This window comes from Electrona antarctica, assembly GCF_951216825.1.
Source record: "Electrona antarctica genome assembly, chromosome: 10".
Lineage (NCBI taxonomy): Eukaryota > Metazoa > Chordata > Actinopteri > Myctophiformes > Myctophidae > Electrona > Electrona antarctica.
In genome coordinates, this window is record NC_136791.1 from 42,127,057 (window position 1) to 42,154,013 (window position 26,957).

Genomic DNA, 26,957 nt, shown 5'->3' on the forward strand with positions numbered 1-26,957 from the left:
CTGCCGTCAGAGACTAGCAATCCCTGTTATGCCCATATTGGAGATCCTTGACTGTGATCAATATTAAGCCCGTATATGGGAATGCCAATATATGATCATATTGTGACAGTCTCATGATAACCACTGTGGTTGCCGCAAAGGTGACAGTTAACTATGGAATCATGCATTTCCCGTCAGTCAGTCAGTGTATCATTCAAAATCCCCATACATGGGGCCCAGGACCTCGCCCTTTAGACCTCGCTTTTCGCCCCCAGGCGTCTTACTGGTTATGCCAAGACCAGAATACTAGGGCATATAGTGTTCATGTAGTCAAGTGGTCTAATTGACATACATTAGCTGACACTGAATGTTAGAGCTGTTCATATATTTTTCTATTTGATTTGTTTATTAGTATGGTATTTATAGGAACATTTCAAAAGCCAAGTGTTGCAGAACAGTCTTATGGTGCAACAGTGAGTGAGATGCACGTCTTGCGACACAGTTTGGGATGTTTTCCGGCTTTGTAAGGCAACAGTTAACAGAAGCTACATGTACTAAACATTCCTGAACACAACAACATCTGGCATGCAGACTAGCCATGCCAAAGAGAAGCAACAAAACTAAACTTTCATCGTTGTCAGGCCAGAACCCTCTTATCTCCATATATAACTTTTAGTTTTTTTCGTAACTTTCCTCATCATACTACAACTACAGTGTCACACATAAAGGAGCAGATTTGCTTATGCTAGCTCAAAACGTGGCGCGAAGTGACGCGTTTTGAACTTGTCGATCTGCTACTTTTGCTACTTTTAAATTTGAATCCTGAAAAGTAACGGACCGTTTTAGACATTTGAGGTTTCCAACCGACAGAGACGCTTTGTCAAAACAAAACAAAGCAAAACGAACAAACAAAAAACTGTAGTGATGGAACGGAGCCGAACCGGCAGACGCAAGGCCAAGCAGTAACATTTGGAGTATCTGTAGTTTCATATTTATTTTTGTGGAAGGTTATGACTTTCACCCTCATCTATATTTTAAAGACAAACATTGTACTTTTGACTCCACTACATTCTTGGATAAAATACATCATGAATTAACCAAGTAATAAGCCACATAGTTGGAAAATAGTTAAAACAGATGTGCTGCAAGCTAGCTCACAACACGTCGTGATTTGCGACATGCTTTGAATTATATTCTATAGTTCTTGGGGGGGGGGGGGGGTCATTAAAAAGAAAACGTACTTTGTAATTTGTACTTTTGAATACTCCAGTGTTTTACAAAAAAAGGCATGTACTTTCAAATACTTACGTATTTTTAATAAGCTAGTACAAATCTAAAACTATAAGCAACTTCAACTTGTGGTCGAACAATATTTGACCAGGAGATGTATGTATATATCGTCTGCTCTGTCGGGTTAGATTTCAGGATTCAAATTAAAAAAAAACAGCAAAAGTACAATACAGCTTTTGTGTGACGCTGTAGTATGATCAAGTAGGGTGTTAATTTACGAAAAAACAAAATAGTTAGAATATGGAGATAATAGAGTTCTGCCCTTGACAGCAACTACTGTACATGAATACTTTGAGTACTTGTGACGGGGTTTGAGTACTTTGTCCAACACTGGTATATTTAACAAAAGAAAACACTTAATAATAAATGCCATACGTTTTCATAAATAGAGTCTTTTTGTTGTGATGTGACGGTATGGATGTCTCGCGGCCCCTCCCCAGGAGGGACGGTTGGGACATCCATCCATTGCGTCTACAGCTGCCTCTCCTGGAAGAGGATCTGAGCGTACACCGTGTCCGAGCAGGAGGTGGCGGAGGCCCCAGCGGCGGCGTCTGGGCCGGGGGAGTAGGAGGGGTCGGCGGGAGGCTCACTGGGCCGCGGTCTGACCAGCTCCAGCTCTGCGTATGTCAGACTGTCCTCTGTCGAGACTTTTGGCTGGAGAAGAGGACGGGGATTGGGGAGACATTGGGGACACATGAGAGAGAGGGAGACGAATAGAACAGAAAGAATAAGAGAGAGAGACGAGACAAGAGAGAGACGACGGAGAGAGAGAGAGAGGGAATACAGCCAGGAGATACGAGAGATATTGTGTAAGAGCGTAAACATTTCGGCGTTCAAAAGTACTGCAGTAGTGAGTTTTTAGCAGTCATAAATTAGTGGTTCTCAGTGTGGGGTCTGAGAACCCCCAGGGGTCCTTGGGGTGGCTCCTGGGTGTCCCCAGCAAAATGGGGAACTATTTTATACTTTTATTATTTGAAAATTGCTCATCTACAAGCTCAGATTGCACATTGTGAGCTTGTAGATCTGTTATTTGAAACAACGTGTGAACATTTTTGAATAATTTCGCTAATTGTAACAACACAAATCATTCTTCAGTTTTTTGTTTTGGGGGGGGGGGGGGGGGGTTTCAAATTGAGAGCCCATGGCCAAATACATAGCGATTTCGGGGTCCTTGACATGAAAATGTTTGAAAACCACCATAATCATAAATCATAACATTCTAGAATTCTAATGCATCAATAAGTATTCCTCTCTCTCTATACTACAAGTAGATGGGGTCGCCAAGTGGTTTTCATTTGCAGAAAGTATGTGTTTACAGGCCTCGCACGAACTTTTGGAACATTCAGTTTAGAAGAAAAAAACAGTGTACAATAGAAGTCCTATCCAGTATCCAATATCCTTCAGATCCTCAGAGCTGTGCTAATCCAATCAATATGGTCCCGTGCAAAGACTCCCACTCTAGCCAATCAGAATCAGCCATGTCAAGTTACGGGCCAATTAAATAGATTAATGTCACTTGCAAATGTACTAGAAAAATAATGAGTAGAAATATGATTGATTTTAAGATGCATTTACTCATGCCTACTTTGACGACTGTTACTGTAAATATATGAATTAATATAGATAAAATAAAGCATGGTGAATAAGTAATTGTGTTTGAGAAACAGAATGATGAGTGTCATAACTATGAGGATACAGCAATACACGTATGTGGTCTTCAACCAGTTTCATATCAAGGCCCATTATTTATTCGGAATATGAGCCACGGACCACCATTTGATGACATTTAGCCCCTCAGACCCAAAACTTAGAATATTTTGTTATCGTTGGATATGATTGTATCCACATTTCCATGCTGTATTGATGTGGTACGATTAGGAGAGATAACAGGCAAACGTCCCAATCCAAAATAAATAATTCTAACTCTTGAGAGCGTAAAATTAAACCAAATGGACCAACTCTCCATTTAGCTGGGGACCACCTGGAACCCCCCCTCAAGGACCACTGGTGGTCCCACTTAACCTGACTCCGCCAGATGGGGCAGCAGAGAGTACACTGGGTTCCCCCCTCCTGCTCCCATCTGGGAACTCTCAGGCAGACTTGATGCCCGGCCAACAAAACGGCCTGGCCAATCAGCGGCAGCTAGAGGCGGGATCAAGGCATACACAGTGCTGCCTTGATCCCGATTGGCCAGGCCGTTTTGTGGCCGGAGCATCAAGTCTGCCTGAGAGTTTCACAGATGGGAGCAGGGGGGGGGGAACTCAGTGTACTCTCTGCTGCCCCATCTGGCGGAGTCAGGTTAGGTCCCACTGCTAGACAATCAAGAATGCTTGGGAGTGCTACTGTAAGTCGGAAGTCCCGGCCATTGCATGCGACTCTGTAACCCAATTCAAAACGTGACGAAAACACAAACAAAAAAGATTCAGCAGCAGCACAGAATCTCCCCCAGCAAAAATACAGTGTTAATGTATGCATTTGTAACTCGGAGAGTGTACAGTATATCGTCTTTGTTGGGTGGAAACCTCATATGACAAAAAGGGGTTTACAGGATTCACATAAAATAAATGGCAAAAGTAGTAGATCTAATACTTTTGATGCTTTCGTGTGACGCTATGATCAAGTAGGTTTCTGCCCAACAGCAACAATGTGTTCAATTTGCACACACTCCCAGAGTGTTGAAGTATACAGTACTTAATAATATAATAGAAATCTTACAGGAACAGATCTCCTGGACTGGTTCTTTAAGCGTCTGGGCTTCCGCGGTCTTTGCGCGGCACTGGGAACTAGAACACAAGAACAACAAACAACACCTCAGATGAACGAATAGCAGCCCAGGAAGAGAACTATCAGAAAGACCTGGCACTGTCTGGGGTTGAAGCCAAGTCATTGGACTTGGCCCCTCAGTGGGTTTGAATTAGCATAATCTATTCAAAGTTTTCAACGGCAATGACCTTTTTTCCACAGTAGGCATTCTGTGACACCAAATAGTCGGGTAAATACAGGTGCTAGCAATGAGACTGTGTGTGTGTGTGTGTGTGTGTGTGTGTGTGTGTGTGTGTGTGTGTGTGTGTGTGTGTGTGTGTGTGTGTGTGTGTGTGTGTGTGTGTGTGTGTGTGTGTGTGTGTGTGTGTGTGTGTGTGTGTGTGTGTGTGTGTGCGTGCGTGCGTGCGTGCGTGCGTGCGTGCGTGCGTGCGTGCGTGCGTGCGTGCGTGCGTGCGTGCGTGCGTGCGTGCGTGCGTGCGTGCGTGCGTGCGTGCGTGCGTGCGTGCGTGCGTGCGTGCGTGCGTGCGTGCGTGCGTGCGTGCGTGCGTGCGTGCGTGCGTGCGTGCGTGCGTGCGTGCGTGCGTGCGTGCGTGCGTGCGTGCGTGCGTGCGTGCGTGCGTGCGTGCGTGCGTGCGTGCGTGCGTGCGTGCGTGCGTGCGTGCGTGCGTGCGTGCGTGCGTGCGTGCGTGCGTGCGTGCGTGCGTGCGTGCGTGCGTGCGTGCGTGCGTGCGTGCGTGCGCGCGCCATGAAGATCAAACGGAGTCAGTCAGGGTGCTGCTATTGTGCCCGCTGGCTCACTGGAAAGACTCGGCTACACTCAATGGAACGGAAACGTACTGATTTTAGCTACAGTGACCTTATATGCCAATACATGTGAATAGGGGAAGGGGAATTGACATCGTTGTACATGTGTGCGTGCCAGAAAGTACAAACAAACAAGACTTGGAGGTGTTTCCTGCCTGGATTTGGCTCCTTTTCGGGGCTCTGGAACTTGGAAAAAACAAATGTTTTACTCTATGAATTAATTTGCTGGTTCAGATTGGTGGTTGTTTTGAAGGGCCTCTGTATTACATTACGTAACCATACAGTAGTTTTGCGCTAGCACAGAACAAGATACCTTATCCGACTGTATCTCACAAAACGCGATGGTGATATTGATGTTGTTTGCACCTCCAAGGCGCATATTTGTTTCATGTCAATATGGCTGTGTTGACAAAGGTCTGTAATGCCAAAGGAATAAAATGAACTCTACCTCTGTCATTTTGGCATCAGTATACTGAGGAGCAGTACTTGCATGTTTTACATAAGTAAAGTATCAATACTGCAATGTAGATATACAAGTAGAAGTCCTGTATTCAAAATGTACTTGAGGAAAATTACAACAAAAGTATCAACATTAAAATGTACTTAAAGTAACAAAAGTAAAAGTATTCATTGGGCAATATAAAGTTCAATATAAAAAATAATTTTGAAAATAGCCGATTTTAGCTAACATTATAAGCTAAGCTTGTAGATCTGCTATTTTCAAATGGCCAACATATATCTACATGGCTGAAGTATGTTTTGTAATAAAGTAACTAGTGTACAGTACTTGAGTACAGTTTTAACCCACAGATGGATTTCACTCCCTGCCAATCTCCACTCTATCCACATCACAACCCTCACTAGACATAGTGTTTCCAACAATAGTTAAGTATAATCGTTATTTTCCTCTTTTACCTCTGCTGGGAGCACTAGAATCTAAACAATGTAAATGGACTTGGACATACAGTAGAGAGCAGAATGTAAGGGCATTGCAATTCCCTAATTGAGAGGCTAATGGCCGATTTAAGCATCAAAGTCATATTCCCTCATGGATAATAACAACAAATCCCGTGCTGACTGCCAAGGGTTGCTCAATTAAACACTAAAGTCGTATTTTATACTTTTATGTATATATTTTGATGCATTTTTATTTACTTAATTTAATATATCATCTCTGTCGGGTGGAAACCTTGTATGTCCAAAACGGTTTTCTTCAGGATTCAAAGTCAAAAACGGCAAAAGTAGCAGATCGACAAGCTCAAACCGTGGTTTCGAACTTGTACAGTACATCTGTTACTTTTGAGTGACGTTTGTAGTATGATCAAGTAGGGCGCTCATTTACGCAAAAAAACCCCGCAAAGTTAGAATACGGAAACAAGAGGTTTCTGCCTGACGATAGCAACGATATAAGTTGTGCCTTGGCATAGTAAACCAGGTTAAAACTGTACCTTTAGCTGGTATGTGTGGTGGCAGCGGCTCCTCTGGCAGGTGAAGTAACGTTGGTGCCGATGCCTTTATGTGAGACGTCTGTCTGGTCTCTTTCCGGTGTGCCCGGGGAGACGAGCTGACGGAGCTCGTCACCGTCTCTCCTGAGCTGAAGAGGGCAGAGGAAAGAAACAGCCTTTTATTGACCCTCCTGCAGGCTTTTATTGACTCATTAACCCACTTAGGCCTGACCTCGAAATTTAAAAAAAATCTTCTAAATCCCCCAGTTTTCTGAAAAAAATAAAAATGAAAAAAATATTTTCATGGTTTTTCAAAAATAGCAGACCTACAAGCTTGTAGCGCGCCACTCGGTGGCGTGCTATGAGCTTGTAGATCTGCTATTTTTCAATAGCTAAATTATAACAATGTTTAAAACACCAAAAGGGGTTCCCGCCAAAAAATGGGTTAAGACCCGAGACCAGATTCTACAAATGACCGTTTTCTGAAAAACCTATGTTTCTATATCAGTGGTGGTCAAACCTTTTCATCATGTCAAATGATATGTATTTGGCCGCCGACCCCCCCCCCCCCCCCCATCTGAAAATGTTTCGTACCAGGGAGTCCCCTCTGAGGGACCCGGACTCAGCTCAACAACGTTCAATGCCTTGCTGTTTGCTGCCACTGTCCCTGCTGTTTCTTTTTTAAAGATATTCTTTGGGGCTGTTTGCCTTTTATTGAAAGATAAACAGTAGGTTGACAGGAAACGGGGAGAGAGATGGGGGGGGGGGGGGGGGAGAGACACGCAGCAAAGGCCGTCTGGATTACCAGCCTATGTGCCCAGGCTGCTGCTGCTGTTCCTTAGATTGCTGCTCACCCTCCACCACTGCAGCTTAACACCTTGTTGTTGTGGATCTATATACTTTTATAGGTGGGTTTTCGAAAGACCCCTATTGGTTGAGGGTGGCGGGGGGGGGTGGTTAGTGTGCTACCTAAAAGATGATCCATTCGTCGGCAAACCAAATAAATGTAGGCCTATTGCTCATTTTATATTAATTAAAAAAGCGTTTTAATTAAATTCACGGGTTGTCCTAACTGAAGTAAGGGTTTATACTGTAAAATAGCTCACAATGTGTCACGTTGTGAGCGTGTATGTCGGTTATTGAGTGAGTGACACTGTCATACCATAAATAAATCAGGTGTCAGTGTTTGAACATCCAGACTGAGACATCTTTAGAAATCAGATTTCAAACCACAGAGGAATGTCGTTCAGATCTGATTTGCAGAAATCAGTTTCTGTGTTGTTTTTGAGTGGTGCAACCACTCCTATAGACAGCTGTGTGTGTGTCTGGGTCCCTGTGTCCGAGCACGGAAATATATAGCCTTTGTTCACCACCAAGTGTCACTGTTGCACAGCCTAACACACAGACACACACAGGCCAGGGAGGAGGGCTGGTACAGTACAGTACAGTACAGTACAGTACAGTACAGTACAGCACCACACTTCAAACGGGTCTGATTTTTTTTTTTGCTTGATAAAAAAACAATCTGATTCCATTCAGGCCAAAAATCAGATTTGGGCTGACAGTTTACAAGATGAGGACTTACCTGCTTTCAGGACATTTGACCAGCAGATAACTAGCTGTGGAGAAGACAGACAAGATAAAGATCAGAACTGGACTCATGTTGATCTGAACAGACATGGATGGATGTTTGATCAGTTATGCTTTATATACCAGTAAGACGCCCTGAGGGCGAGAAGCGACCTCGTCTAAAGGGCGAGGTCCTGTGCACACATCTGCCTGGGTGACGGCAGACTGCTGGGCGAGCACTGCCGCTTTGGTCAGATCAACATGGAATGAATTCTGTACTGGCCATAAATGGAGCGTGTCTTGAGTGTACAGGGTTTGATGAGGTCAGATCAACATATGGAATGTCAGAACAGGTCAGCTCCATATATGGAGATCTAAGGGTTTGAGGTCAGATGTAGAGTTGCTGGCCGGCTCCATATATGCAGATCTAGGTGATGATCCAGTCTTCTCCATGTATGGCTATCCAGGGTTTGATGAGGTCAGTGTCATGATCTTCATATATGGAGCGTGTCACAATGTGTACAATTGTGAGGTATTTTTACTTTAATGGAGTATTTACAGTTTACTTCGACTCCACTACAACTCAGATTCAAATATTGTACTTTTCACTCCACTACAATCATTTGAAAACTTAGTTACTAGTTACTTTGTAGATTTTGATTATTACAGCGGAAAAAATCTTTTGAAAATAAGCTCACAATGTGTCGTATTGTGAGCTTGTAGAACTGCTACTTTACAATTTTTATGCAATTTAAGATTTCTAACTTTTGGTACCAACAACTTTTGAATTCCATACTTTTACCTAAAACAATTACAATACGTTTTCCACCACTAATGATCTGACCTCGATTTTCCAGATTGGAAATCTGCTGACTTTTCTGTTGAGCGGCGCTGTCAGATTGTTCCATGTGACGGGACAGTCTCTCACCTTTGAGCCTGTGTCTGTTATGAAGGTACTGGCCCGTCAGAACCAGGGTGAACAGGAAGATGGACAGGAGGCCGAGGGAGCAGATGAGCACAGCACACAGATACACGTCTACAAGAGAGACACACACACACACACACACACACACACACACACACACACACACACACACACACACACACACGGGTTAGGTGAGGGTTATCAAGTTCAGTGGTTCTCAACCTGTGGGTCCAGACCCTCAGGGGGGTCCCCACATGACCCCACATGATTATTATTATTTATTTTGGAGGGACGGTAAAGTGACTTTTTTTTTAATACCTAAAAAAAATGAAATGGAAAAAAGAGCATTACTGCATCAAAAGTCATCAACAAACTATATATACTTAAAAAAATGGTCAAACATTTGTCAAATTATATAGAGGCAAACATTTAAAGAAATAGCTGATCTACAAGCATGCTTAATATGTACAGTATCTGCATATTGTCATACTGCCATACATTGTCATACTAAATGTAATGCCTCAACTCCTGCATTCCATGTCACTGGGTGATATGATTATTTTGGGGGGGGGGGGGGGGGGTCACGTCCTGAAAAGATTGTGAACCTCTGACGTAGTTTAATGTGAATGTCGTCTCTGTCGGGTGGAAACCTCATTATGTCCAAAACAGTTGCTTTTTAGGATTCAAATTCAAAAGCAGCAGATCTACATGCTCCCAAACGCACTGCAAGCTACTGTGTGACGCCGTAGTACGATTAAGTTGATTTACGAAAAAAAGAATATGGAGATAAGAGGTTTTGGCTCCAACAGCAATGATGTGTAAAAAGGTAACAGTATATATCCACCTTATTGGAATAAAGCGTATCACCTTAACCACTTAAAGGACCACTTCACCACTTTTCAACCTATCTTCATATAATAAGTCCTCACTATTAATCGTGATAAAATGGCACTATTTCTTTCTATTCAGTCTGTCTCATAGGAGGGCTGTGGGCAGTTCAGAGACCCGTCCACCAGTGACATCATCAATGGGGAATCCAAGCTAATAGAAACTGCAGGCTCTCTATTCCTGAAAAGTTGCAATGCGAAAATGGAAGCCATTGTTCTCACGATAATACAAATCAAAAAATGTTGGTAAAAAAATCGTGTTTAAAAAACATCTGCCTAACGATGATGTCACTGGTGGACGGGTCTCTGAACTGCCCACAGCCCTCGTATGAGACACAGACCGAGTAGAAAAAAATGGTGCCATTTTATCATGATTATTAGTGAGGATCTATAATATGAAGATAGGTTGAAAAGTGGTGAAGTGGTCCTTTAACAACACAATGAAAATGTAGCTGAAGGAGATGCTATAGCAGCAAGAATATGTACCTGCAAATAAGCGCCACACTCCTTCACTGCTGCTGTCCTCCAGGGTAAAGTGCACTGGAAGGACAAGTAGTCAAAAGGTCAGCACAGTAATACATACATACATACATACATACATACAGCACTAGAGCTGTCACCATCATGAAGCTTTATTAATCATTTTTATCCCACGATTTTGTAACCCATTTTTCACCCCTGTGTCAATTATCTAATGTGATCCTGGGCTCTACACACCCTCCGCCAACCTAGTCACCCATATATGGGGGACATGGGGAGAGCAACGGACTTGAACTCATGCTTCCTTCATGCCTGGGTGTCCTTTACACCTGACATGGGGGGTTTCCCTGGTTGGACGTAGCGCGTGGAAGAAACACGTTATTCCAACCAGTTCCTTTCCCCTCCATCAGGCGCCCCGGCTGGCCAGGGGGAGGCAGTTTAGAGACCAGGATTACTGCATGTTTTTTGTGAGGGTACCTACCTACCCTACGGGACACGGAGAGAACATGCAAACTCCACACAGAAAGGCCCTTTCTGTCATGAAGCTTTAGTTGACAATTCATTGTCATAAGTAGCAGATCGACAAGCTCCGCGTTTCGAGCTTATGGATCTGCTACTCTTGATGCTTTCGTGTGACACTTGGAGTGTGATCAAGTAGGGCGTTTTATTAAGAAAAAACACAAAGGTTAGAATATGGAGGTGGGAGTTTTCTTTTAGCAATTTAGCAAAAAATATCTGCGATCGGCTTCAATATTTATTACATCATCATAATTGTGAACCCTGTAATGCTCATGGTCGTCGAGGACACAGATTGGAACCGCAGGCTGTGTGTATCTTTGTACATGACGGTTGTCTGAGGGCAGTGACCTAAACACAGCAGTCTGAGGGCAGTGACCTAAACACAGCAATCTGAGGGCAGTGAGCTAACACAGCAGAAATCCTCAGCGGTTTCCCCAAATATCCAAACCACTGACATGCAGAGTTAGAGGAAAGACTACTGCAACACACACACACACACACACACACACACACACACACACACGACATATCTCGAGTCCTGGACAGCGTGAGGGTGATTCCCCCGTTGCTCTACGTTTGCAAGTTGTATTTTGTTGGTCAATTCATACTTGTTCTATACGACATTTGAATGTGAATGGAATGAATAGAAGAATTGTCAGAACGCCATGGCGTATAATAAAGAGGGCCCATTATTGAGCACTGCGTGTACGCGTCAATAGCAGTGAGATGAACAGAGCCTCTATAACATGACCCAAAATGTGTTGATTTCTTTCAACCATCTCAACCTGACATCCATATTTTGGAAATGTACATTTCCCCCAAATAAATGTAATCCAAAACTGTTATTTTTCAGGATTAAAAATCAAAAGTAGCAGATTGATGAGCTTCGAGCTTGTGGATCTTTGACTTTTGATACTTTTGTGTGATGCTGTATAGTTTGATACAGCGTGAAGAAGGGTCTTCTCTTATGTGGGTCCCATCCCTGGCGCCAAATAGGATCAACTGGGCATCCACGGCACAAATACAAAGGTATGAATTTGACTGATACGACTGATATGAGGAACACGCCTCACTTACTGATACCGTGAGAAGACAACTAGTGATGGAAGCTATCATATGGACCATATGTGTGACCTTGAACCACCTGTTCCAAGTCCTCATCAGATCAAACGGTCTGTTTGATGTCAACGTTGGCTCTGAACCCTGTGCTATAGAATACCTGCTGTCGGGTGGAAACCTTGTATGTAAAAAAAAAAAAACTTTACTTTTGGGGCAAAGGAATAAAAAAGAGACCTGTGTTCCAATGGATCCAATGTAGTTATTTAGTCACAATCTCTTGTTAACCCATTTAGGCCTGACGTCGAAATTAAAAAAACGTTCGCTCTGAAACAATATATACCTATTCAAAGATTTGTGCCGGATTTTTTACGATTTTTCAAAAATAGCAAACCTACAAGTTCATAGCGCGGCACTCGGTGCCGCGCTATGAGCTTGTAGATCTGCTATTTTTCAATAGCTAAAGTATAACAGAATGCTTGAAACACCAAAAGGGGTTCCTGCCCAAAATGATTTAAAGCTTTTCATTGGTTAAATATTTATAAAACCCTAACCGCAAGTCAAACTTAACCACTTTCACTTACGAAACATTTAAAAACTAAAAAATCCCAGACCTACCTTATACAAGGCCTGTCTGTAGATCAGCTTATACTTGTAGATCTGCTATTTTCAGTACTATTGCGCGACACTCTCTCTCGACAGTAGTAAGTACAGCATTACAAATCACACCTGTGTGAACTGAGTGGTGCAACTCCCCTCCCCCCTCTCTCTCTCTCATTAGCAGGCAACAGTGCAGCACTATCTCTCTCTCTCTGTTTCTGGCACAACAGCGTCACTTTTGCCCCTACTGGTACTCATAGTCACACACATTAACACACGGTTAACACAGACATTGCTGTTCCTTGGAGTGGTTGCACCACTCAACAAAAAAACATTATGGAGATACAAGGATTCTGTCCAACAGTGATGATATACTGTATTCTACAGATGTGCCTGTCAGACAGCAGGTACAGATGTCCTGTCAGACAGCAGGTACAGATGTCCTGTCAGACAGCAGGTACAGATGTCCTGTCAGACAGCAGGTACAGATGTCCTGTCAGACAGCAGGTACAGATGTGCCTGTCAGACAGCAGGTACAGATGTGCCTGTCAGACAGCAGGTACAGATGTGCCTGTCAGACAGCAGGTACAGATGTGCCTGTCAGACAGCAGGTACAGATGTGCCTGTCAGACAGCAGGTACAGATGTGCCTGTCAGACAGCAGGTACAGATGTGCCTGTGTGCTGCCAAGTGCTTTAGCAAACAGAGCAGGATATCAACTAGCAACTTTCACAGTCTTTGAATTTAACCCATTTTGGGGCGGGAACCCCTTTTGGTGTTAGCATTATGTTATGCTTTAGCTATTGAAAAATAGCAGATCTACAAGCTCATAGCGCGCCACCGAGTGGCGCGCTATGAGCTTGTAGGTCTGCTATTTTTGAAAAATCTAAGAACGATCAGGATATAGAAGACATTTTTAGAATCTGATCTCAGGTCAAAATGGGTTAAATCCCGAGAAGTACGTAACAGTTTTGGACATGTGAGGTTTCCACCCGGCAGACACTAAGACCACTTATACTAGTCGGAGACCCACGAGACTGACAAGAACAAGGGAATGAAATCACTTGTGTACAGTATACATATGTACAGCAATGATGTGCCCTTGTCATTTTTAACCCATTTTGACCTGAGATCAGATTCTAAAAATGTCTTCCACATCCTGACAGTTTTCTGAAAAAGCTATGTTTCTATGTCAGTGGTTCTTCGATTTTTCTAAAATAGCAGATCTACAAGCTCATAGCGTGCCACCGAGTGGCGCGCTATGAGCTTGTAGATCTGCTATTTTTCAATAGCATAACATAATGCTAACACCAAAAGAAGGTTCCCGCCCAAAATGCGTTAAGAATGAATTATTAGGCACGTTGGTCTTTTAACCCCCGGCTGCAGCCGTCTTTATTGTAGACAACATAACCCCTCTGTGGAAAAAGAAAAAAAACACATAATCCTGGCAGGAAGACATAAAAGTGAAGCAGTGGTCTCTTAAGAGGCCAGCTCCATCCTTTTGCTCTTATGAGATCTGATGTAGGAGACAGGCTTACGTCAGATCTTTAAAGAGGGCTGTGTGTGTGTGTGTGTGTGCGCTCCACAGCCCGCTTTTAGAAACGCGCCGCTAAGCAGCCTGCACTTGGCTCCGGAGTGAAGTTGGTCAGATGTTGGTCATCTGAGAAGGGCGGATTGACTGACTCCCCCCTCTCCCTACGATCTCCAGTGGGGGAAGGCAGTACTTTTACTACAGTACTGTACTTCATCATAAGACCCTTGAGATGCATCCTCTCGTTTTCGACTAGGTCCTCAAAGTGTAGTACATTGTCTTCAAAGTGTATCACATTGTCTCCAAAGTGTAGTACATTGTCTTCAAAGTGTAGTACATTGTCTTCAAAGTGTAGTACAGTGTCTTCAAAGTGTAGTACATTGTCTTCAAAGTGTAGTACACTGTCTTCAAAGTGTATCACATTGTCTCCAAAGTGTAGTACATTGTCTTCAAAGTGTAGTACATTGTCTTCAAAGTGTAGTACAGTGTCTTCAAAGTGTAGTACAGTGTCTTCAAAGTGTAGTACAGTGTCTTCAAAGTGTAGTACAGTGTCTCCAAAGTGTAGTACATTGTCTTCAAAGTGTAGTACAGTGTCTTCAAAGTGTAGTACACTGTCTTCAAAGTGTAGTACAGTGTCTCCAAAGTGTAGTACATTGTCTTCAAAGTGTATCACATTGTCTTCAAAGTGTAGTACATTGTCTTCAGGTGTAGTACATTGTCTTCAAAGTGTAGTACATTGTCTTCAAAGTGTAGTACACTGTCTTCAAAGTGTAGTACATTGTCTTCAAAGTGTAGTACATTGTCTTCAAAGTGTAGTACATTGTCTTCAAAGTGTAGTACACTGTCTTCAAAGTGTAGTACAGTGTCTTCAGGTGTAGTACATTGTCTTCAAAGTGTAGTACATTGTCTTCAAAGTGTAGTACAGTGTCTTCAAAGTGTATCACATTGTCTCCAAAGTGTAGTACATTGTCTTCAAAGTGTAGTACAGTGTCTTCAGGTGTAGTACATTGTCTTCAAAGTGTAGTACATTGTCTTCAAAGTGTAGTACATTGTCTTCAAAGTGTATCACATTGTCTTCAAAGTGTAGTACATTGTCTTCAAAGTGTAGTACAGTACATTGTCTTCAAAGTGTAGTACAGTGTCTTCAAAGTGTATCACATTGTCTTCAAAGTGTAGTACATTGTCTTCAAAGTGTAGTACATTGTCTCCAAAGTGTAGTACATTGTCTTCAAAGTGTAGTACATTGTCTTCAAAGTGTAGTACATTGTCTTCAAAGTGTATCACATTGTCTTCAAAGTGTAGTACAGTGTCTTCAAAGTGTAGTACAGTGTCTTCAGGTGTAGTACATTGTCTTCAAAGTGTAGTACATTGTCTTCAAAGTGTAGTACATTGTCTTCAAAGTGTAGTACATTGTCTTCAAAGTGTAGTACATTGTCTTCAAAGTGTAGTACAGTGTCTTCAGGTGTAGTACATTGTCTTCAAAGTGTAGTACACTGTCTTCAAAGTGTAGTACACTGTCTTCAAAGTGTAGTACTGTGTTTCCATTTTTCGATACTTTATACTTTCGACCCCACTGCATCTCTGAGGCAAATGTCGTACTTTTAATTCACTACAATTATTTGTCATCTTTAGTCACTATACTTTGCTCATTTAGATTACGAGAAGAAATGCATTAACCAATTATTTTATACCTTTGTCTACTCGAAATTACAAGCAATCTACAAGAAATCTACAAGCTCAGAATGCGTCGGTCGCATCGCCACACGTTGTGAGCTTGTAGATCAGGACTTTTACTTTTAACAGAGGACGTTTTACGTTGTGGTATTGCTACTTTTACTTGTTTTATTAAAAAGAAAAAAAAAATGTCTTTGAGACGAGGGAGTGGGTGAGGGGAGAGCGGAGTGTCTCCACTCTCTCTGCGATGATGTCCGCTGAGAGAGAGAGAGAGAGAGAGAGAGAGAGGGAGTGGGCCTTCTCATCTCTGATGTCCCCCCCTGGCCCTCGCTGAGAGAGTGGGCCTTCTCATCTCTGATGTCCCCCCCTGGCCCTCGCTGAGAGAGTGGGCCTTCTCATCTCTGATGTCCCCCCCCTGGCCCTCGCTGAGAGAGTGGGCCTTCTCATCTCTGATGTCCCCCCCCTGGCCCTCGCTGAGAGAGTGGGCCTTCTCATCTCTGATGTCCCCCCCCTGGCCCTCGCTGAGAGAGTGGGCCTTCTCATCTCTGATGTCCCCCCCCCTGGCCCTCGCTGAGAGAGTGGGCCTTCTCATCTCTGATGTCCCCCCCCCTGGCCCTCGCTGAGAGAGTGGGCCTTCTCATCTCTGATGTCCCCCCCCCTGGCCCTCGCTGAGAGAGTGGGCCTTCTCATCTCTGATGTCCCCCCCCTGGCCCCCGCTGAGAGAGTGGGCCTTCTCATCTCTGATGTCCCCCCCCTGGCCCTCGCTGAGAGAGTGGGCCTTCTCATCTCTGATGTCCCCCCCCTGGCCCTCGCTGAGAGAGTGGGCCTTCTCATCTCTGATGTCCCCCCCCTGGCCCTCGCTGAGAGAGTGGGCCTTCTCATCTCTGATGTCCCCCCCCTGGCCCTCGCTGAGAGAGTGGGCCTTCTCATCTCTGATGTCCCCCCCCTGGCCCTCGCTGAGAGAGTGGGCCTTCTCATCTCTGATGTCCCCCCCTGGCCCTCGCTGAGAGAGTGGGCCTTCTCATCTCTGATGTCCCCCCCTGGCCCTCGCTGAGAGAGTGGGCCTTCTCATCTCTGATGTCCCCCCCCTGGCCCTCGCTGAGAGAGTGGGCCTTCTCATCTCTGATGTCCCCCCCCTGGCCCTCGCTGAGAGAGTGGGCCTTCTCATCTCTGATGTCCCCCCCCTGGCCCTCGCTGAGAGAGTGGGCCTTCTCATCTCTGAGGTCCCCCCCCTGGCCCTCGCTGAGAGAGTGGGCCTTCTCATCTCTGATGTCCCCCCCCTGGCCCTCGCTGAGAGAGTGGGCCTTCTCATCTCTGATGTCCCCCCCCTGGCCCTCGCTGAGAGAGTGGGCCTTCTCATCTCTGATGTCCCCCCCCTGGCCCTCGCTGAGAGAGTGGGCCTTCTCATCTCTGATGTCCCCCCCCTGGCCCTCGCTGAGAGAGTGGGCCTTCTCATCTCTGATGTCCCCCCCCTGGCCCCCGCTGAGAGAGTGGGCCTTCTCATCTCTGATGTCCCCCCCCCTGGCCCTCGCTGAGAGAGTGGGCCTTCTCATCTCTGATGTCCCCCCCCTGGCCCTCGCTGAGAGAGTGGGCCTTCTCATCTCTGATGTCCCCCCCCTGGCCCTCGCTGAGAGAGTGGGCCTTCTCATCTCTGATGTCCCCCCCCTGGCCCCCGCTGAGAGAGTGGGCCTTCTCATCTCTGATGTCCCCCCCCTGGCCCTCGCTGAGAGAGTGGGCCTTCTCATCTCTGATGTCCCCCCCCTGGCCCTCGCTGAGAGAGTGGGCCTTCTCATCTCTGATGTCCCCCCCCTGGCCCTCGCTGAGAGAGTGGGCCTTCTCATCTCTGATGTCCCCCCCCTGGCCCTCGCTGAGAGAGTGGGCCTTCTCATCTCTGATGTCCCCCCCCTGGCCCTCGCTGAGAGAGTGGGCCTTCTCATCTCTGATGTCCCCCCCCTGGCCCTCGCTGAGAGAGTGGGCCTTCTCATCTCTGATGTCCCCCCCCTGGCCCTCGCTGAGAGAGTGGGCCTTCTCATCTCTGATGTCCCCCCCCTGGCCCTCGCTGAGAGAGTGGGCCTTCTCATCTCTGATGTCCCCCCCTGGCCCTCGCTGAGAGAGTGGGCCTTCTCATCTCTGATGTCCCCCCCCTGGCCCTCGCTGAGAGAGTGGGCCTTCTCAGCGGGCCTCCAGCCTTTGTTGTGGGGTTCCCACAGACGGAGGGATCCAGGCGGATTTACATTTCCAACTTTGTTTCCCCCTCATTGTTTGCCCTGGTCTGCTGGGCTCTGGTGTTTGTGTTCCTGTGGTCCACGCATGTCGGAGATGCCTGAGGTTGTGTGGCTTTTCGTAAAGCGGGACGTTGCCCTGTATGCAGGGCAGGGCGTTGTCAGTCATATAGCTTTTGACTTGAGCCCGTTTGGCTCTGTGGAAACACATCCAGTCAAATAAAAATGCACTGCAATGGATATTTTACCATTTAACCCATTTTGGACTGAGGTTGATTAAAAAAGGAAAAGGCATTTTTCTGAAAAACCCATGTTTCTATGTCAGTGGGCCACGGACCCCCATCTCAAAATATGTAGTTCCAGGAACCTCCCACAACCAATTATTTTAGTTAAACATGTTCGCTCTGAAATATATATTCAAAGATTTGTGCCACATTTTCACGATTTTTCAAAAATAGCAGACCTACAAGCTCGTAGCGCGCCACTCGGTGGCGCGCTGTGAGCTTGTAGATCTGCTATTTTTCAATAGCTAAATTATAACAATGTTTAAAACACCAAAAGGGGTTCCCGCCCAAAATGGGTTAAACCAGAAACCTTAGGCACGGCCCGGGTGCCAACATTGGCATAGGGGAGAGGGTGATTTGGCATAGGGGAGTGGGTGATTTGGCATAGGGGAGAGGGTGATTTGGCATAGGGGAGTGGGTGATTTGGCATAGGGGAGTGGGTGATTTGGCATAGGGGAGAGGGTGATTTGGCATAGGGGAGAGGGTGATTTGGCATAGGGGAGTGGGTGATTTGGCATAGGGGAGAGGGTGATTTGGCATAGGGGAGTGGGTGATTTGGCATAGGGGAGAGGGTGATTTGGCATAGGGGAGTGGGTGATTTGGCATAGGGGAGAGGGTGATTTGGCATAGGGGAGTGGGTGATTTGGCATAGGGGAGAGGGTGATTTGGCATAGGGGAGTGGGTGATTTGGCATAGGGGAGAGGGTGATTTGGCATAGGGGAGTGGGTGATTTGGCATAGGGGAGTGGGTGATTTGGCATAGGGGAGAGGGTGATTTGGCATAGGGGAGTGGGTGATTTGGCATAGGGGAGTGGGTGATTTGGCATAGGGGAGAGGGTGATTTGGCATAGGGGAGTGGGTGATTTGGCATAGGGGAGTGGGTGATTTGGCATAGGGGAGTGGGTGATTTGGCATAGGGGAGTGGGTGATTTGGCATAGGGGAGTGGGTGATTTGGCATAGGGGAGAGGGTGATTTGGCATAGGGGAGTGGGTGATTTTGGCATAGGGGAGTGGGTGATTTGGCATAGGGGAGTGGGTGATTTGGCATAGGGGAGTGGGTGATTTGGCATAGGGGAGAGGGTGATTTGGCATAGGGGAGAGGGTGATTTGGCATAGGGGAGTGGGTGATTTGGCATAGGGGAGAGGGTGATTTGGCATAGGGGAGAGGGTGATTTGGCATAGGGGAGTGGGTGATTTGGCATAGGGGAGTGGGTGATTTGGCATAGGGGAGAGGGTGATTTGGCATAGGGGAGTGGGTGATTTGGCATAGGGGATAGGGTGATTTGGCATAGGGGAGAGGGTGATTTGGCATAGGGGAGAGGGTGATTTGGCATAGGGGAGAGGGTGATTTGGCATAGGGGAGAGGGTGATTTGGCATAGGGGAGAGGGGAGAAAGGGTTTTCTTTTAAAATTACATGCAGAAACATGTAGTCAATTCAATTAAGTTCCCTTCACATCTGTATGCAAATTGCATCCTGCACATGATTCTGCATACACTCAAAACTATGAACTGGGGGGAGAGTCTGGGAGATAAGGTGGGTTATATTGATCATTACAATGTCCTGCCAAAGCACATATTTCAATGTGGTGTCATCATTTTATTTAACGTTGATATGGCACACTGACTATCAGGGAAATAAAAACATGTCAAAAAAGGTTGCAAACCCGTGATTTAAAACCCATTTTGGGCGGGAACCCCTTTTGGTGTTAGCATTATGTTATGCTTTAGCTATTGAAAAATAGCAGATCTACAAGCTCATAGCGCGCCACCGAGTGGCGCGCTATGAGCTTGTAGGTCTGCTATTTTTGAAAAACCGAAGAACGACTGACATAGAAACATAGCCTTTTCAGAAAACTGTCAGGATGTAGAAGACATTTAAAAAATGTCGACGTCAAAATGGGTTAAACCATTTATTAGTTGCCCGGAGTTCATCATCATGTCTTGTGAGCTTGTTCATTGGCTATTTCTCGCAGAATGCTTGCCACCAGAAGAACGACTCTTATGATTAAGGGCCGATTCATACTCCTATTTTACCGCTGTTTCGGCGCTGTAGAGCCAAAATGATTTCGGCTCTACAGAAATTTTCAGTAGCACCGGAGAGCCGACTTTAGGACGGTACCCGCCCGCCCGAACTTCAGATGACGTCACATTGTAGGCTCTACAGCGCCGAACCGACTTTTATTCCGCTCTAAAATAAGAGTATGAATCGGCCCTAAAGGGTCCCAGGACCCAGGGGTGGTAGATGGTAGATGGGTCCCAGGGACATTTTATGAGTCCTACTTCAACGACGTTAAGAGTACAGTACTGAGTACAGTACAGTATTGCATCCCAGGACCCCCCGGATGGTGACTTGATTGCGGCCTTTCTCAATTTAGTGAGTCTAAAGGATGCAGGATGCAGGCTATTTGCATCACTGTTACAACATCACACAAAATAATCAAAAGTAGCAGATCCACAAGCTCAAAACGCATGGATTGGACTGCTACTTTTGTGGGGGGGGGTTTATTTGAATCCTACAGTTTTGGACATATGTGGTGTTCACACCCGAACGAGACGATATGCTCTGATTATGATATATAGGAGACAGTTTGACATTCATACTGTGACGGCAGTGTCCTTTTGGAGCCGCAATAACAGTTGACACCCAGAGAAAAAGGAGGAACTTCTAGTACTTATTCACAGAAGAAAAAACAACATTCGTCCTGGCATTCGCCGTGCATTTCCTAGGAATCCCCTCACTGAGCAGCAACACAGGCGTGGCGTGCACACGCTTACGGTACGTCTTGCTACGTCTTACAATGGAAACACGAGTTGAAACAACAGAAGTGGTTTAGCAGACGGGACCAAAACGCTGACAGAAACATGCAGCGCGGGGCACAGTGTCCCCCCCTCCCTCCCCTCCCCTCCGCCCCGTTTTCCCCAACCTGGTCCGTTTTCTGCTGCGAGCAGAGGGTCTGTCTGCGTCTGAGTCTGACCCCAATCCTCTGGCATTTCCATCTCAAAACAATGAGCTCACACAGCCAAACCGCACTCGACAGTATCGGCCTGTGTGTGCAGCGAAGAAGAAGAAGGTGCACTGGTGCTGAGCTAGCTCTGTTCAGGAACTCTGAACTGCATGACATCAGCATGCTAGCTTTGCTTTTATGCGACCCTCAGGATAAAAGATTTACTTGAGAATTAAATTGCACTGGAACTTGTTTAGTTTATTCCCCCACCTGATTTCAGCAGGAACCAACAGCAGCAGCACAACAACGCAACCGTACTCTGGTGGATAGGAAATTTATGGCAAATACTTGGTAATATAATTTCCCCCTCAAACATTGCTTTTTATGTTTCTGGTATAGGCCTAGTCTTCTGTAAAATGTGGTTGGTGAGGTTGGTTGACATGATTTTGGAGTAGACCGTAGATGTCTCAAAGGCTGCCACCACATTCTGCTTTAACCGTGTTCAGTTAGTTTTTTAGCTGTAATGGTTGTGTGTGTGTGTGTGTGTGTGTGTGTGTGTGTGTGTGTGTGTGTGTGTGTGTGTGTGTGTGTGTGTGTGTGTGTGTGTGTGTGTGTGTGTGTGTGTGTGCGTGCGTGCGTGCGTGCGTGCGTGCGTGCGTGCGTGCGTGCGTGCGTGCGTGCGTGCGTGCGTGCGTGCGTGCGTGCGTGCGTGCGTGCGTGCGTGCGTGCGTGCGTGCGTGCGTGCGTGCGTGCGTGCGTGCGTGCGCGCGGGGCATGCTTCTGCTTTTGATATCCTCGCTGATCAATCCTTTTTATGGCTGTTGGGGAATAGATTTGTTTTATCCCTACTTTTGGTCAGACTTAATTAAACAGTAAGGCCAAGTGTGGACAAGGATGGACACATGCACACCGCACAGACAAACAGGGCAGTATTATGCGTGTCTTAAGTACCAGGTCTTATTACTTAACTTAAGACCTGGAGGCGTGATCAATGTAATTTGGCTATTCTGAGTGGCCAAACAGCATTGACCACGCCTCCAGGTCTTAAGTTAAGTCATAAGACCTGGTACTTAAGACACGCATAATAGTGCCCACAGTCTGGTGAGACGGTAGGAGGCAAACCATAGTCCTAGAGAGACCTCAGTGCCTGCAGTCCCCCAAGAACACACAAGGCAGAGGGAGCCTCCTGTTGGTTCTGGCATGAGAGAAAGGACAGTGGGCAGATCCGCTGGGGGGTGCCCTGGGCGCGGCAGTCGCTGGGGTGTGGTCAGCACTGGTTTGCTGCACCTGGCCGGCAGGTCACTACGTTCCCTGTTGGCCAGCTGGCCAATGCTATAGCTGGTGCTGGTTGTACCTCGGTGATGGCTGCACCCGGGGCGCCACCTCCGCGGATTTGTCTATAGCTGGAGGCCTGGAGGAGAGGCAGTGACTTGGCCAAGACCGTGTGCGCGCATGTACGGAGTTTCGGCTGCTTCTACTATATGAAGCAAGCGGTGGCTAGAAACGGAAGTTAAAATACGGTAAAAATATTATTATTAATTCTGTATTAATACTCTTTCATCAAATCTTGTGTTTGGCAAAGGAGGGTTTAATAGCTTAAAACAAGATATCTCGTGGTTGGCATAGATTCGGTTAACCCTGGAAACTCAGTTTACTCAAAACCTTTCAATAAAGAATTGCATTTAAAAATAGCTCCACAACGCATGTTAGCTTGTCGATCTACTATTGTCACTATTTGTAGTAGATCTACAGTCTAATACACTGTACTACTAGTGCTACTACTACTACGTACAATATTGTATGGGCTTAAGTGGTTATTAACCACTTCAACCTGGCATCCAGATTTTGGGCATGTCATTTTAAGTGAAAGATTTCAAATAATTTAAAAGAAAAGCAATCAAAATGGTTCCAATATTTACGATGCGTTGTGAGCTATTCATAGTACAACTAAGTATAGGGCTTAAGTGGTTAAATAAATCAAAACAAACGACGCCGTCCATCACCAGACCAAAGCCTACAAACAGAAAGAGGTCATGTGACTCCTGGATGTTGGGAGTGTGTACAGGAAACAGCTGGGTGGGTGACCCCGTGACCCCAGTCTCCAATACTCAACTATCAGCTGTGTAACCGATGGCAAACCATCCTCAAGGACATTTTCCCACCCCAATCGCTGTGATTGACACCAAAGATATTCAATTACTAAAGATACACCATCCCCATTGGAGCCACTACAGGTGAAATGGTACACAAATCCTACAAAAGGAGACCTCGTTCGTCGACATGTATGTGGTGGCGTGGCACGTACCTCCGCCCCCTAGAGACTCAAGTTGGGAACTGTCAGCGCGCCTGCCTTGTTCTCGCATCTCACTTGATTTAAAAAAGCCCTGCATTTGTTGTAAAACCTTGCACATTATGCAGGATGTAGCATGACTGTGAACCAAAACAAGTGCTCCCCAAAATAAATTCCTTGGGAATTGCGTACACACAACCCATTGGGCTTGTCTGCTAAACACACATGACCTTGACATTACATGGTGAAAGTCAGTGTGAAAGAAAAACGCCAGCTGCACCTTTACACTCAAAGGAACACAATGGTTTAATATATGTTCATGTATATGCATTTTTGTCAATAAAAACATGACATTCGTTGTGAAACATTTGTTTAAATATGTATTGTTGACAGCCTGTGTGCAGAATTCAACATCTAAGCTTGTTCCTGATTTGCTGCTGAGCGGGACCAAAGCGTCCATGTTAAATGTGAATTACGGATGATAAAGCCTAATTCATATTTCGCACCAAAAATAGCCGACCTACAATCTCACAACGCGACAGCAGTGACGTGAGGTCACAGACGGGGGCCTATAGCAGAAACCGGGCCCTGGTTTACCTGTGAGATGCATGGCGCCAGTACCGTTGGACGCCGCCTTCCAGGCGTTGCGATGTCGGCGGATCTCCTGGACCCTGCAGGTGTACCAGCCTTGGTCCCGCAGGGTGACGTTGACGATCAGCAGCCGATACACCTCGCCCTCGCTGTCCTCATACAGGCGGAACTTGGGCTGCGGGAAGTGGCGCGTGTAGTTCCCGTAAAACTTCATCTTCTTCATCCCCATCTTGACGATGAGGAGCTCCGAGGGACGGAGGGACGGAGGCGCCAGCGAGGGACGAGGAGGAGGAGGAGGGGAAGGAGGAGGCGGCGAGAGCGTGGGAGCAGATGGAGGAGTGAAGAACCAGCGGAGGACCAGAAAGCTGTTGCTCCTCTTCCTCTGCGACACCAGGCATGACAGCGTGAAGTTGTCGCTCGCCGGGACCGAGGCGAGGGGGCCGGGGGTGACCGTCACGTTCAGGGCATCGCAGATCTCTGTTCGACGAAAGTACACACATGCATCATGTACTGTACAAACTGTGTCTTTGGTGATGGTTTTACTCTGCAGAGTTAACAAATTAAATGGACCCTTTTTTTAAATTCATAGGACTTTACAGTGTACACAAGATTGACAAGAAGAACACATACAACTAAAGCATCCGGGGGGACAGAGACCCTGCCTGTGCATGCGAAGGGTTGACCTTTGACCCTTTAGGATAGTTTAGGTTAATCATATCTTCAGGGCAACCCACACCGTCTCATTCAGTTTCATGAAAATCTGCTTGGCTCTTCTCAAGTAATCTGGCTAACAAACAAAAAACAAACAACCAACCACATGAATACCATACTCAAACACACAAACAAACCAAGACCAATTACAATACCATGCCACCCACTGCTGTGGGCAGGGGAATAAAGACAAAAAACATTTGCTGTGTTCAGCATGATAAAATAAAAATAGTATAGGCTAGTACTGTATACTATATTCAGTGCTTTTGGCCTTTAAAAAGAAAATGCCTAATGCCTAAGACATTCTTTCAAATCATAGCCTTTAGACAGTCATTCTTATTCACTTTTTGGAGCTCACATTCTAATGAAATGCACATCTAGCTCTATTTCTATCTGTACTGTAGTAGGGCTGTTGTTAGGGTTGTTTTCCTGAAATCACCAGCTTGGAATGTATCCTGTAATCACCAGAAAGTATGAGAAGTCAAGATTGCGTTTGGTCCAATGTTTCCAATCAGCAATGATAATACAGTAACCCTGGTGTATTCACTTTTACTTGCAAGGGGGGGAAGACAGCTGTTTAGAGGCACTAGTGTGTTTAATCTGTCTTCGTGCCAGCTGGGTCAGGCAGGGCTCCTCTGCGGAGACAGCAAGTCTGGGAGCAATATGGCTGAAAGAGGCTCTACAGGTGGGAGACATTTATCTCCGGCACCGTAGCCCCTGAAACAGTGAAACAGACTATAGGAGAAGAAACATGACAAGATAACAGGGACCATCTGGGATCCCCCCCCCCCCCCCCAGCCATGCAGCACCGCCTTTTCTTGGCTCTTATTTGTGTTGATTGGTTGATTTCCCCTCTGGGTTTGTCCCACGTAATTTTGTGTGACATGTATATCCCCGGCAAAACGACCTGTGTGGCTGTGTGAACCCTGTATGAATCGGTAAACGGTATACCACGGGTGTCTTATTTCTAGGCTTCTCAACGCCTGGTCCGGGGTCCACCAAGGGGTCAAAATGGACCCTCCTTGCGAGTCTCTAAATCTGAACATGGTGGTTGGTGGACCCTCTTGTAAACAAGTGTAATGCTTAATTGGGTCGTCCACTCACAGTTAACAGTTTTTGTATTGAGTTTGTGCTTGAAATGTACTGTAATTCTGCAAACTGTTAATAAATATTTCAATCAATCAATCAATCAATCAAGCATGAATGGAACTTTTATTTATTTTTTTACATCTTTGGGTATCCCAATCTACCCTTGCACAATCCTCAGTGTTTATTTAACTCTGAGAACGTAGCAAATGGAAAGAAATGGACCCTTGTGGGTCCATGTGGACCTCCTGGTGGTCCCCGGACCCGACATTGAGAACCAGTGGTCTATCATCTGCAGGAGCAGGTACGGCTGAGGAGAGCATACAGTACAATGATGTAAACCTAAATGTACGTACAGTACACAAACCATCTGCATTCTTCCGTAGGCTACTACAGGAAGATTTAACAGCCCTGGAGTGTACACTGTGTCCGACAAACTGATGACTGAGCTTTAGTTGCACTACAGAATGATCCTTGGAAAGTTGGAAAAAGTCCAAAGTGATGGATGAAGTTATCATTTTGCATTCTTTTACTTCTTTTAGCTTTATTTAATTTTTTTGCACGCTTCTTCCCTTTGAGCTCATCCCTGCCTTAAGTTGCATCGTTGTTATAATAAACAAGGTGGACTTACCGGTGTACAGAGCTTTAGTCAGGACTAGGATCACCATAGAGAAATACATTTTCTTCAGTCAGCGAATCCATAAACCCAGACAACTACACAACAACAGCACGTACACGAGCAGCTACATCCAAACAGAACAGAACACAGACAGCCACCACCATTAACTCGGCCGCTCTCTCTTTCTTCTCTTTCTGTGTAATACGAAACAGTAAATGCTCTGTTCCCACTTAGAAAACTCCCACTGCACTCTCCCACTACTCTCTCTCTCCCACTACTCACTCTCTCCCCTCTCTCTCTCTCTCTCTCTCTCTCTCTCCCCTCTCTCTCTCTCTCTCTCTCTCTCCTGCAAAACGTAGGAAATGTCATTTCCTGTGTTTCATGTGAAGAGTGTTGGACGTCAGCCCGGGACTCTGTGTCTAAACCGGTCAAGTTGCAGAAGGGTTTTTGTGGGTGGGTGTGCGTGTCCCTGTGTCACATTGTGTATCTTTGTCTGCACTGCTGCCACACAGACAGGAATGAGCACAACACAGCACGTCATTGTGAAGACAAGAGCATGCATGCATGCACACACACACACGCGCACGTGTGACATACACACACAGAGAGAGAGAAATAAGGGGTCCCTCAGCAAACTGATTATGCAGGTCTGTCTGATAATGCGTCTCTCATTGATGTCTTAATTCTT

General features: G+C 45.8%; 1 protein-coding gene across 1 annotated transcript; it reads right to left on the minus strand.

Moving 5' to 3' along the window:
* Positions 1-1,477: 1,477 nt before the first annotated feature.
* vstm4a (V-set and transmembrane domain containing 4a) lies at positions 1,478-26,415 on the minus strand. The gene is made up of 8 exons (XM_079512569.1): positions 26,282-26,415; positions 23,860-24,330; positions 10,149-10,202; positions 8,779-8,886; positions 7,867-7,900; positions 6,285-6,430; positions 3,985-4,052; positions 1,478-1,923 (listed from the first exon to the last, which is right to left on the minus strand). The coding sequence occupies exons 1-8, from the start codon at positions 26,328-26,330 to the stop codon at positions 1,741-1,743; spliced, it is 1,113 nt and encodes a 370-aa protein (XP_079368695.1). The 5' UTR covers positions 26,331-26,415; the 3' UTR covers positions 1,478-1,740.
* Between the last annotated feature and the right edge of the window lie 542 nt (positions 26,416-26,957).

What these genes read in the sequence shown, in the direction of transcription:
- vstm4a (XM_079512569.1), bottom strand. Translation starts at nt 26,330, where the DNA reads ATGTATTTCTCTATGGTGATCCTAGTCCTGACTAAAGCTCTGTACACC. An exon ending in GACTAAAGCTCTGTACACCG is followed by an intron (nt 24,331 to 26,281) that starts GTAAGTCCACCT and finishes TTCGTCGAACAG; the next exon opens with AGATCTGCGATGCCCTGAAC. An exon ending in GTCAAATGTCCTGAAAGCAG is followed by an intron (nt 6,431 to 7,866) that starts GTAAGTCCTCAT and finishes TGCCCTCTTCAG; the next exon opens with CTCAGGAGAGACGGTGACGA.